Source organism: Belonocnema kinseyi, chromosome 4 (genome assembly GCF_010883055.1).
Source record: "Belonocnema kinseyi isolate 2016_QV_RU_SX_M_011 chromosome 4, B_treatae_v1, whole genome shotgun sequence".
In the NCBI taxonomy this organism is placed as follows: Eukaryota; Metazoa; Arthropoda; class Insecta; order Hymenoptera; family Cynipidae; genus Belonocnema; species Belonocnema kinseyi.
The window spans coordinates 96,967,102-96,981,432 of NC_046660.1; the positions used below are offsets into that span (position 1 = coordinate 96,967,102).

Consider the following 14,331-nt stretch of genomic DNA (forward strand, 5'->3'; position numbering starts at 1 on the left):
TAGAGCTCCAAGGAGATTATGTTGAAAAATGAAAAAAAATTTACCCAAAAAAAATTGTTTTTATACTTCATTCTAAGGACTTATTGAACTACCCTCGTACAACAACTACTTCGGTGGTAACAGTAACTAACCAGTTTCGTACGGTAACAAGTCGCCGTTAGTCATCCTATGAAGGTTATATTAGTGAGGAAAGTAATTGTAGTCACAACAAATAAATTAGTTAAATTTACCAGCAATTTATTTTTCAAGAAATAAAAGTAGTAAAGGTTTCAAGTTTTGCCCCTTGGCGATATTGGCAAAACTGAATTCTGAGCAGTGCTGCCAACATTCGCACCGAAATGTTTCGTCATGTTTTCAATGATCACCATTTTAATCTGAACCTTTGCGTATAATGTGTAAACACGTGGAAAATATTGAACAGCATCGTATAGATCCTTAGGGCGTCCTCTACGGCCTACGATTAGAGCACTTTTTCAAGGAGGCCTGTTTTGAAATAATCGTGGAATTTATATTTTGCATAGGATTTATTTCCAGTTACTTTGTTGATTCATGGCAAATTTGATTGAATGATAACCTAGATGCGAACTCGATGTGTCAAATAAGTTCAACGAATACTTCAAACAGGCCTCCGTGAAAAGTTACCCTAATTTGCATAAATACATCATCGTGACAATTGAGCTTTCCAGCTGGATGAATAAAATGATATGAATTGTAAGAAAATATAAGATTGAATAGTAATATTATATAAGATTATATAATAGTAATGATTACTACTGTAAGTAGTAAGATCAACTAATTTAATAGTAAGACTTATTAATTAAAGTAGTAACGCTTACTATTTAACGTAGTAAATACACATGCCTGAAAGTAGTACCTACCATCGAAAGTTATAGCGAGAACAAATAAAGTAGCAAGGACAACTACTACCAATCTTGCGAATAAAAGTAGTCGCCTCAATCACTATAATAGCAGCGGCATATATTACAAACTGAAATAGTTGGGCCTACTACTTTATTAGTTGTCCCAACCAACTAGTTTTTTTCAGTATGTCATCACCATCTTCAAGTCTGTCATTAAATCGTAATATATTATTTATAGGAAAATTTTTCAATTTGAATATGCACAGTAAAAAAAAGTGTTCAAAATAATACCGAAATAAATATCATTTTGATATGCAACAAAAATGATACCGAAAAGAGCATTTTGATCGGCCGGAGTGAATGATCGACTTTTGAGATCATAATGACCTGATTCGGGGTCATGTATGAAGTTAAATCGATATGGCTGACGGTTTTAGATTACTTTAGCTCACATGCAAGCCTCTTATCGTTCCTGATCGTGCAATTTACTTGAAAAGTTTAAAAAATAATGAAATTTGATATTAGAAAATATTACCTGTCAAGTGTACACAGTAAAATAAGGTATTCAAACTGTTACCGAAATCAATATCATTTTGATGTGCAACAAAAATGATACTGAATTCAAAAGCGTTTTGATCGGCCGGAGTAAATGATCTTCTTTTGAGATCATAATGATCTGATTGGGAATCATATATGAAGTCAAACCAAGATGGCTAACGTTCTTATAGTACTTGAACATGCAAGCTTTTTATAGTTTCTCATCGTGCAGTGCACAGTAAAAAAAGTGTTCAAAATGATACTATGATCTCGAGAGTCAAATTGGTCCTTTTTTTACTGTGTAGTTGTCGCTTGCGTGCGATTAAATACCATTTTTAGGTTATATCTTTATGACACCACCGTCAAGAATTGGCAACCATTTTGTTTGGTCTGACAAATGAACAAAAAATTAATATCAAATTGATCCGAATGGACAAATCATTATAATCTCGAGAGTCAAATGTTCCCTGGAGAAAAATGCTCTGCAACCAAATTGATCCGTTTTTTTACTGTGTGTTTATAATAAACTGATTTATCATCATTCTTTCTTTCTTTTTTCCAATATTAAATATTGTTCTCGAAAAATGAAGTTTACTTCAATCTTTTTTATGTTCCAAATTTAAGGGTCTTCTACTTTAATGCTAAAAATTGGTTGCTAACCCAGGCGAAAATATTATATATATTTTATAGTGTGAAGTATTATATATAATATTCACTTGTTTTAGAAATTTTTGTATAAAAGAAATGAATATCATATATAAAACTTTATACTATATATAAACTATATATAATTTTTCCGCCTAGGTAGAATCACATGTCATTCATTTTATGTAGAGGAATCAAACAAATATCGTCAACTGGGACTATTATGGTACGTTTGGGGTAAATATGGAACAACATTTATGCTTTATGAGTCCGTGGAATTTTACTTTTTTTAGTAGGACTTTCTAAGCATTTTATGGACAATATTCGTAAGATATAATAACTAGAGTATTTTGCATTTTTTTTTAAACGATTAATTTTTAATTTGTAAATCACACATACTTTTATTATTCTAGAATTAATTCCCCATTTTTCCGTTAGTCTAGATATAAAGGTAAAATAATGTTACAGTTATTGAAGAAAATTCAGAAATGTATAAAAGAATTGCAAAAAAGTTATTTTCCTCTATACCAAAAAGGTATGCGTCAAAAAAGTGAAACTTTCGTCATTACTCTTGCTTTAGCATATTTTGATAAAAGCACATCAAAGTACATGTATCATTTCAGATAATCCATGCAGGGAAAAGGACGCTTAAACTAACAGTTATAATCCCGAGTTGAAACTTCACGATGAATATATGCCAATTACCGTATCCACTAATTACTGCTCTACCCATAATATCAAGTCAAAGTTCGAATCTGTATAATGACTCTTGGTAAAATGCAGCTGCGTATCTTGCCTTGAGTATGCCAGCATCAGAGCACAGAGGCTCATAGCGATTTCGAGAAAATGAACTTCAACTTTGTGATAATATTGGGTAATGACTAATTATGAAAGTTTTTCAAACAGGAATTTTATACAATTTAAATGCGTATCCACTACTGGTTGCGATAGTAGCAGTCATTTATTGTCAATAAATATAAAATTGTGTTGGCCTTGATTTCTGTTATCGAAACAGGTCTCAAGTGCAAACATTGCAAACTGGATATACCAGCAACTAAGCTAATTAACACTAACATTAACTTGATACGAACTTGCTTAGAGCTGCTTCCGCTCTTTTACTTATTTTACTGTAATTGTCCTTAGTATTTTTAAATTGTAGACGTATCTTCAATCGTCTCTTTTTATGACTCGTAAAAATTTCAGTTCACTTTCACGTGATCACTGTGATATCAGATCATTACCATTTTAAGATTAACAGCATATAATTTATTAAACTAGGCGCTTAGCATAAAACTCTATTTTAGTTTTTCTTTTTAGAGATAATAAATTTATTTATGACATAATTTATTGGATCTCAAAATAAATTCCCAGGTCCATACGTGTATTAAACAGGTTTTAATATTCAAGCTTGACTACATTTGAAAAAAGAATCAGAGGCTTTTATTGCAATACAGGCAATAATCATAAGAGTATTTTGAGAAAAAGACACACACTTTCTAGCCAGACATAACTTTTCAATAAAATTTCTGATAATACAGTTAACTCTTATTATGTAAAACTATTTAAATTTAACCTCTCTTTGGTTGATTGACCCAAATGTCGATATACAATATTATTCATTATTTGCTAGAAATAATTGTAATTTTCTTAGCTGATTGACTGCTCTAATTCAATTAGGTTTCATTTGTAAATACTACAAAATGATATGAAGAACTTCTATTAATAGTGAGTTCAAAATTACACAAATTGAACTTATTTGTTCTTTTACCACATTTTTAAAAATCAATTTGATATATTTGCGGAAACTCTTAGAATATGCAAAGACAACTTTTGCACCTAAATATTTAATAGGTTCTTAAATCATTTCGATTTATTAAACTTACCCGGACGAAAATTTAAGTTTTCATAATATTTTCGTTGGTCTGTATTGATATTAAATAAGAATAATCTATATTGTCACAAGCACATGAAGTATATAGTTTTCGCCAAGCAGCTTCTCTAATTCATCAAATACATTCAAGCATGGCTATTAAAACTTATAACAATTACTTATATTTCAGATCTTTCATATGCTCAAATTTCAAAAACAAAAAGTTCCGTCAGCTTTTAAATTTAAAGTTGAACTTTATTATTAAATACTGTTCAAAATTAAATTATGTTCTCGCTGAGCTACAAAAGTATTCCATTAATATTTTTCGTTTATTTTAAAATTAGCTAATTCTTACAATTATTTATTCTGTGAGGTTATACAAAATATAGCTTTTTTATTAGTAAAATTCACGATAAATCATATATTTTCAGCAACGCCTGCACAAAAACACAGTAGCTTACTAATTGCCTTAAATTCTTTAATTCATGCTAAAAAAGTGTGGAAGTATCTTTTCTACCTAAGTGAAATATTTAATAATACAAAGCTGAGTAATTGGCATTGTAAATAAGCTGTCACTTTAGTAATTGGAATTGTAAATAACCTATCACTTTAGAAGAATGACTATAAATATTTTAAAATTTTGTAGTAATTCATCAAGTCTTCTGAAACTCACTATTAATTACTGGTCGGATTATAATCCATACAACAGATACAAATCAGAGTGCATTGTAATCCCTAATTAGAGAACCGTCATTAACATTGAGCTCTAACTCTCTCGTTTCCTTGCTTCCTCACACCCGAAGACGTAATCCGCAACTTGCCATTGCATGCGCAGATTATGTTAAAACTGAATCTACTTGACATACCAGAGTCCTGCTCATCAGATTAATTTGTCTTTGCTACTCGTGGGAAATCACTGTCTCATGCAAAATATTCGATTAAGCAGTACAATCACGAAACTTGGAATTAAGTTGTTACCTAAATGTCGCAATTCTTTGTAAAAATTTCACTATTCACCTTCCTGTGCTCAAATTAATAATAACTCTGCCTCATATATATTCGGTTCCTTTGATTTTATATCATATTTAAGATATTCGTGAAAACGATATTTCTCAAAATCTTATTTTCGTTTTCAATTTTGTTTCTAGGTGTGCGAGGATTAATCGACGTGTCGATACGAGTTCCCACAGCCGTAGCTGAAAATTCTACTGTCAATATGACTTGCCTGTACGACTTAGGCGAGCTTCCATTGTATTCGGTCAAATGGTACAAGGGTTCGAAAGAATTTTACAGATACATTCCAAAGGAATTGCCACCCATGAAAGTGTTTCCACAACTTGGAGCAAAAGTCGATGTAAGTGTTTATTTATCAAAATGTCTCGTTGCACACGGTGAGCCTCAAACAGCTTTAAACTAAAAGAAATATTACAAGGTGTTTTGCGGAATATTATTCTTACATGGTATGCGCATATTTTGCGTAAAAAATAAAATAATCATGACAGCGCCTTTTTCAAAATTCTAATTATCAATCAAAGAAAAATTGTAATACAAATATTTTTTTTGCTCAGGGATTGTTAAAAATTGAATATAAATTCAAAACGGTTCTACATTTTTTGGGTAAAATTATAAATTTTCAATCTAGAAAGGGTTATATATTCATTTAGGGCCAAAGGTTTAAAAAAAACAATATTACTGGAGTTTTTTGCAGAATTTTCTTTGCGGGATATGTTCGAATAGTTTTTATGTTTAACTACAAAAATCGTGAGACCACTTTTCTCAAAAACGATTTATATTTTCATTATTTGAATTTGTAAATTTAAAATATAATAGGCTTCTTTTTGCTTAGCAGCTAAGTAGCAAATTAACCTGAAATTAAAAAAAAAGTTTTGGAAAAAAATTTTATTTTATGATACTTTTTTGCTTATTTGAAAAGTTCTTTCATGGCAATATAAAACAGTGGTCAAACAATATTACTTGCTTCAATCAAGGATCTTTCCGTTAAAGTTGCTTGAGGCTCATCATACTTCCCGAAATTCGAGATGAATAGGTCAAATATTTTTCATATGCTTGGCTAGCTGCCCCGAATTTTCGGCACGACTAGTCAAGTCCCATTACCAACTTCCCGATTTTTTCGAGACGACTACTTAGACGCAGCCTTTATTTATACTGTACTAGAAAAAATTTTATTTTAATATAAAATTGTACAAGAATCTTTGCGGTTTTCGAAAGAAATTTTAAAAAACAATTTTCTTGATAAATTAATTTTATCATGTGTTCTATACCTATGTTTATCTGTACTCTTCTGATGAAGAATTAAAGTACATTTGAAATATCGTCAGTTGAAATACATCGCCAAAAGTTTAATAATTAAATTTTTCATGTTGTTTTTGATTAATTATATATAGTACTTTATAAATATCAGATGGCATATTGGTTCAAAACAAGTATTTGCCTTTAAGGGTATGTAATACTTCGTCGTGTGGTCAATCGGGTACAGCTCCCCCGGATTCTTTTCACAAAAATGAAAATTTTTAATACTGAATTCGGAGATGCTATAAAATGTCAGAACGGACGTCCCCAAACTCTTTTTTGAGGGATAATAACAAAAAAATTATGTTGCTAAATAAAAATGGTACGCATGTGCATTTTTTTGAGTTTAGGACAGTTTTTCAGCTCTCTGTCATTCCTATAATTTAGGTCTCTGTCGTACCAATGCTGTCGGTAGCACTCAAGAATAATTATGGGAGAGAATTCTAACGCACGCAACCTGGAAATACACACACATCAAACTAAGTAAAATAAATTTTTTTGAATTAAAACACAAAAAAAAGTGCGGGGATGTTTGTTAGCATGTTTGCTATCATTCCCCACATTTTAAAGACAAAATCTTCATTATTGTAACAAAAAGTCGAGGGAAACCTAACACTAATAAAATCGATACTAATTCCTAAGCGCCACACAAATTAATCAAATTTAGAAAAAGAATTTTTTTCTAATTAACCCACAAACGATTATGCGGGGACGTCCGCTAGCATGTTCGATATCATGTCCCAAATTTCTAAGACAAGATATTTATTATCCTAGGAAAAAAACCGGGTAATCTTAAAATTGGTAAAATTGATAATTTTCAAAGTATCACAGGCCCTTAAGCATAAAAAGTTTCTTTTATATATTTTAAAATACCATCTATTTTCTTCTCTGCTTTATTAGAAAGTTTATAATAAAATAAAAAATAAAAAATGAAGGGTAGAGTGTACAAAAAACGTTTCTAACTTCAATTGAGAAACTGAGAAGGACAAGTAGGCAAATCCCACGTTTATTGGAAAATCGCTTTTTTGCAACTTTAGGTTAAGACCTATCGATAAATGTTAGAAATATGTAAACAATGCAACTTCATTTTGCAAACAGGTTTAAAATTTTATTGTGTACAGAATGAAGACATGAAAAGTGCACATTCAAAAAACTTAGAATGTCAACTACGCGAAGTTCATTTTATTATTTTTTTTAGATTTGAATAAACTTATGTTTTGTATTTTGTTTAATGTTTCTCTATTTGAAAAAAGCATCCTCAGATTCTCTTAAAGTTTTTTATATAGATTTAAAACATTAGAAAATGTAAATATTAACCAAAAAATGGTTTCAAATGGTCATACAGAATGAAAGAAATCCCCATAAAGAAAAAAATGTGTTGATATTAGATTTATCAAATCTACACTTTTTTCAAATTGAAATATTTTAATTTAATTTACTACTAATACTTCCCCTCTAACTATTAATAATTGCTTCCTTCCAATACAGTAATAATTGCTTGTTTCAAAATACTTGGCGCTAAAAGAACTACACGATTACTTTAAGAACACCTAATATAATTCAGTACCTTTGTGAACTCTTGAGTCTTGAGATGACTTGCATTCTTTGATTGAAGACGACTGTTTACTGTTCTGGTCCTTCAAACATATAATCATTATTTTTCAAAAATGTGATCCACCCAAAATTTAATTATATCTTCAATCACAATTGTAAAAAAATAAGTTTAAATGAGTCTTTCGTTCGAATACTTTTAAAATGGTAAGTTATTGTAAAAATGGAACATTATATACATTAGTTATACATTATATACCCTTAGTTGCATAACTTTGATAACTATATTTAAATTAATTCAACGATTTTTCAGAGCAGCCCGTGCAGAAATTCCAATATGGATCTAATCGGGGCTAAATCGGGAAAAATTTGGCCCAAATCGGGCTATCTAGATGGAGCCAGACTCGAAATGAACCGTGATACGCAATCGGGGCCCAAGTGCAGCACACAGAAATAACCCGTCCTGGCCCAGATTGGGCCCATATTAATTTATTTTTAGAATTCCTAATTAAAAGGGGTTCTTAAATTATATATTATTAAAATCATATATATTACCCCCTAAACTAAAATTTACGAATATAAAAATCAGATTGGACGGAAAAACTCGAAAGACGCAATATAACAGCCAGCATTTGTGTATGATAAACTATTTAAGTTTTTTGCCATATGTTTTTGGTTTCAATTTCTAAATTGAAGTTGCTTTTCACTTCTACAATGAACTTAAATGTAAAACGTTATTTTGAAATAAGCGTATTATAATATTGCATTGGCTCTTTAAGTTAATTTTACAAAAACGGCTATACTACAATAAGAAGGTTGTATTCACATGCCGATTATATAACAACACTTAAAAATACGTAAAAATAAATGTTTATTACGTCATTGTTGATTAAATTCGTTTTCACATTTAACGCATTAAATATTACTTCTGCTTCTTTTATTATAAATAAATAGCGTCATTTCGAGGTTAGGTTTCGTCTTAACATTCTTCATAAATTTAATTATTATAAACTTCAACACGTAACCCAGGAATATTTTGAGGTATACGATGTCTACGCACTCGGTTTGTGCTCGCTTTTGACATTTTATTACTTATTTTGTGACTTTTTCAATTATTAATTGAAATGTTTTTGACGTTTGGCACTTTAGATTAAAACTTGAAAGATCTGGAATCATCTCACTTTAGGCCCAGAAATTAACGGGGCGCCATCTACTGTCAAGATTGGCTGTTAAGCCGGGGTCTAAAGGGGGCCAAATTTAACATCCACAAAATTGTGTGCCCGATCTGGTCCAAGTCGGAAATATGGCAAATATTTCACAATTTCTGCAAGGGAGTCGGAGAGTTTTTTTTAGAGTTGTTTCTCTCTTACTAGTAGTAGTCCATTTTTGCTTTCTCGGCAAAGATTGATGTTGGTTATATTCTTTAACTATATACATATTAATGTATTGATATACGACATTTTTTTATTCAGTCTAACCATTTCTTATATGTTTATTGTATTATATTTTTTCACACTTTGTTAGCAATTTCTTACGTCTTGATTTTATTATATTGATGTTATTTCTTTTTATTTTTGTTATTTTAGATTTTTAAATGAGAATGATAAATCTTTTTCTGTTTCGTGTAATATTTATTTTTTTGTAATAAAGGACCATTTTCAAATGTTATTGGAATTTTTCATACGTTCAAAACATGAAAAAAATTCACTTTGAGATAAATGAGAGTGACAGCTAGGTTAAGACCACTTTGCCCCCCGCCCAAACTCCGGCATTTTTTATAAGAACTTCTATTTCTTATCTGTTTTCAAACAGAAAACATTTTTTCCTCTTTAAAATTTCATTGTTGGGCCTTATCTAGTTTTCATTATCATTTGACGCATTTTTAGATATTGTACATTGAGATATTTTCCAAGATTCAGGCATATTTTACTTCCAATCCGAAATATTAAATATACAAATGCAAAATAAACCAAGTTAAAAAAGAAAATGAACATAGTATCACTTTGAAAAATAGTCTCGAACATCAGGTGAATTATAATGGGCAGAAATTACATTCACCAAATTGTCAATTTTCTGCTGTATACCCCCCCCCCCCCCAAGGTTTTTTTAGCCACGGCCTTGATTACAATGTTTAGAGTAGATGATGATGGTAAAGACCTTCCGATTAATGCACTTACAAAAGACATCTTGGAGTCCACGCAATTATCTTGTCTACTGCTAAAGCGATAACGGATGGGAGTCGAAGTCATTGAACTGGAAAAGGATTTGGTCGTACAGAGCTCCCAATCGTACGTTAAATTACGGCACTAGAGACCGTCTTTAGTCGAAATCTCTTGGCAAAGCGTATAATGAGAAATTTTCGGGTGGGAGGAAAGTTTACTGTGGTTCACTCACGAACCCGTTCAGCTATTTGGCACATTAAGCGCAGATTCTACAACGTACACTGAATTCTTAGACAAATATGGTCATGAAACTTTATAAGTTTTATCTATTTCATAAAATTGCATAGGTAGACCCACTTAATTAAAAAAGATTTTAATACTTAGTTGAGATATGATTAGAAATTTCCCAAGTGAATCTACGATTTCTGAAGTTAAAAGAGAAATTAATACTAAGTATTGAAAAAAAATCTTCTCATTGATATTAAGTCACGTTATAAAATTGTTTGAGAATGAATTTGTTTAGTTACTATGTAAAATTAAGCACTTCTGCATCGTTTAATTAACGTGGTCAAAAAATAATTCAATTACAAATAACATTCTCAATATCGTACTAACTATTGTTGCTAATTTATAACCTTTTTTTAATAAAAAACTTCTGATTTTGCCCTATTCTATAGACGAAATTTGAAATTTTTTTCAGTAGTGCGAAGTTTAAATGCTTAAGATTCAGAAACCATTTTAAATTTGTTTTGCTCACTTTATGGTAAATAATATATTGTTTAAGATTGCATGCTGAGCTGAACGCTCCACCGTGATCTGAAAGAGGAATTTACTGTTATTAATCACCCACAGGTCGTATTTCTTAACCAATTCCAATGTATTTTTTTAGAAACGGTCAGCATTACATTTTTATCTTCGTTAATTCTTACCTCAAGAAAAAATAAAGAAGGAAACTTTCGATCAGCTCGAATTTTTGTACCTGTACTTATTGAACAGCAATAATTCTAAAAATATTTATAAGAAAAATTAGCAAAAGCTTACATTTTCTGTTTTTGTAAACATGTTAACAAACAAATTCTCAAGAAATGAGTTTTCTCATGACTAAATTAATTTTTTTGACCAAAAGTGTTTCACAATTGTCTTCAAAGGGATTTATATGCTTCGAGCTTTATAAAACACGTTGTTGTTAATTAAAGTCATTTTATACCATCCTCTGAAATTTTCATCAATTTTTCATATATAGTTTACGAAAGAACGATTTGTTAATCAAACGATGAAGAAATGTGCAATCGCACATTTGTTTACTAAACCAATGTATTCTCAAACAATTTTATAACGTGACTTAATACCAATTCGTAGATTTTTTTTCAATACTTAATTTTAATTGTTCTTTAAGCGTCAAAAATCGTAGGATCATTTGGGAAATTTCTATTCTTATAATTTTAAATATGACTTAATTCAAAGCAAAGAATTGAATTTTCTGTATTCAATTTTCTAAAAGTTAATTTTTTTAGGTACAACAAAACTGAATTAAAAGTGAAACAAATTTTGCAAGCTGATATATTATTTCATGTGCGTGAATTGTAATACGCAGAGGAAATTTATATTGACCGCTCACAGAATGGATTTTTAACTATATTATCGAGCAGAAAGCTCTGACATCATGTGGCTTATGCATTTAGTCTAACTCATTTTAATAAAATAGTTAATCACATCGTATAACTAGACCCTTTTATCTTTTACTAAACTAGCTTCCATATCCGCTACTCCCGAATTAGTTTCGTAAATGTTTAAAACTTATTTTTTTCGTACGCTATCTCTGTTTTTAGTACCATCCACTATTCCTATATTATCCACAAATCTAAGCATTTGAATCATCTCCCCTTGTACCTTGAATCCTATGTATTATTATTTTCCTCTTTTATTTCATTAATGAAATACTCTACATGTAGGTTGAATGACAATTATGATAGGGAACAACCTTTGTCTTGCTCCCTTCCTAATATTCACTTCTGTTTCCTCATCATCAATTTTTATTACCACAGTTTGATTCTTATATAGGTTATATTTAACTCTCGTATCTCTACATTGTAGTACCCTCAGTTTCATTATTCGAAATAGCTTGTTCCAATTGACATTAGCAAATGCTTTTCCTAAATCGATGCGATAGCCATGAATGTCCATTTATCCTTTTGCTGTCTATCTTCTTGAATTAATCTTAGAAATAGAATTGCTACTAGATTTCCCCCGTTCTTTCTAAAACCAAATTGATGTCCCTCAAGTAATACTTTTGCTCCCCTTTCTATCCTTCTGAAAAATATTCGCGTTAATCTTTTCGATGCATGTGGCGTTAAGCTAATAGTTCGATGGATCGATGATTTTCGCATATATATGCTACCGTTTTTCTGCTGTCTAACAGAATAACCTAGTAAGTGACATTTTTCATTGTGATCATTTTCAGGCAAACTTGCATGGGAAAATAACTTATATGGCACATATCACTAACTAGGTTTTTCCGTTGGACAGCAGTTTTTTGGGTATTGTTACAATGTTACTCTTTTTAGAATCACCCAGTATCTCCGCCGTCTAATACATCTTGCAGATTAAACTGTATATTGCATCTTGTGCTTTCTCTTCCATAATCTTCAAAAGTTCTGAAGGTATATTATTTACTCCTGGTGCTTTTCTTTAATCCTATAGTACCTTATCAAAATCGGATCCTAATATGGAATCTCTGTTGACGAAGAACCGAACTAAAGATAACAGAATTAGAGTCATTCGCCAGTGTGTTAGTTGTCACTAGTTCTTCACGAAAGTATCGTTTTACTTTCGCGTAAGCAACATCTGTATGTCTGTTCTCCCTCTCATTATCTACTTCTTTATAATTATTTTCTCCCCATTCCAATATAACTTTCATGTATCTCTTGTTTATTTCATTTCTTATTTTGTCATAACGTGTCTTTCCCTGATCATTTTAGCGCTGTTCTATTTTCTTCTCTCCTATATCAATTCCAATATCACCTGACTTACTCGTTGTTTCATAGATATCCTTTTCTGAGATCCTATTACTTCTTAAACAATTTTTACTGACCCTACATTCAAACATATCCATGTATCATTCATGATACTCCTCTCATTTTTCTGCGTTTCATTTCTTCCTCAGTCTTTCTATGAAAACTTTCCAGTACATTTGCCTTTTTCAATAAATCTGCTTCCAAAATTTTTATTCTTCTTCTCGATTTCAATTTTTTAAATTTGAAATATCATTTTTAGATAACTGAATTCTGATTTTACTTTCTCCCTTTCTCTCTCCATATCTGCTTCAGGATAGCTTTTTAAGATTTAAACTTGATTTTCAAACCTTTATTATTATTATTATTATTATTATTATTATTATTATTATTATTACACCATTAAGCCATTTCCCTTTCGGGGTAGGCGTGACTCACTCGGTAGGGGAAAGGAGTAGTGTGTGGAAGGGATAGAGATTTTTCAGATTGATCCAGAATCTCGTGCTATTTAAGTAAATAGCACTTTCGTTCCGCAACACTGCTCCGACCCAGGTTTCTGATCAATCTCTCTAGCAATCACCCCTAGCGAAGAACCTCACGAAGTCGCTATGTAAGGTTTCCCACTTGAGTCTATTAGTGGCCTTCACCGAAATATAACCTATTTGGTGGAACCGCACAGGTGCACGTATAGATTCATCTTTTATGAATTTAAAATATTATTTTTGAAATAACTAGTCGTTTAATGTAACGATTAAAAGCAATAGCGAATGTAATTATTATAGAGAATAATGATCAAATCTTGATAAAATACAAAAAAAAAAAACATTAACAAAATTTCTCTTAAGGATTGTAATATTTACAAATAAATACTTATTGGATATTCATGTTCTTGAGGGAAGCATTCACTACTTTTCAAAAACATCTACACTATACACTATTAGATAGTGAAGAAATTGTTTCATACACGGTAACCGCACACATGCGCCGATGCAGTCGACTTTTTCTATCAGTTTGTGTATATTCTTTTGAGTTCGATTTTTTTTTGTAATTATTCAATTCTATTATTTTAAAATTTACTTTGTTAAATTCATTAATTTTTTATTGATGGGCGATTCTTTGTTTAATTGTTTATTGTGCAAAATTACAAGGAGGAAATAAAAGAAGCTTTGGAAGAATATATTTAATTATATGCTGTCAAGATATGGAATTCCATTCATTATCGCATAACTCAAGGCAGAGTTTTAATATATGACATTTATCAATCTATACAAAATAATTAAGCATCAAGCTATACTAATTTTCGTTTTTCTAAAGTAGCCCGCACTAATTTTTGGTGGAAGCCTTTCGGTTCTGATACAAGTACCATCAGTAATATTTTGATTTTG

General features: G+C 30.6%; 1 protein-coding gene across 4 annotated transcripts in view; it reads left to right on the forward strand.

The window, feature by feature from the left end:
• Nucleotides 1-14,331, forward strand: part of LOC117171339 — a 204,736-nt gene that overhangs the window by 137,227 nt on the left and 53,178 nt on the right. Inside the window, exons 1-2 of one of the 4 annotated variants that reach the window (XM_033358568.1) lie at nucleotides 2,859-2,916; nucleotides 5,061-5,266. In XM_033358568.1, coding sequence (XP_033214459.1) covers nucleotides 2,889-2,916; nucleotides 5,061-5,266 — 234 coding nt within the window. In that variant the 5' untranslated portion in view covers nucleotides 2,859-2,888. Of the gene's footprint in view, nucleotides 1-2,858; nucleotides 2,917-4,843; nucleotides 4,975-5,060; nucleotides 5,267-14,331 lie in introns of those variants that run through there. The other 3 variants (XM_033358570.1, XM_033358569.1, XM_033358567.1) reach the window with 3 other exon arrangements.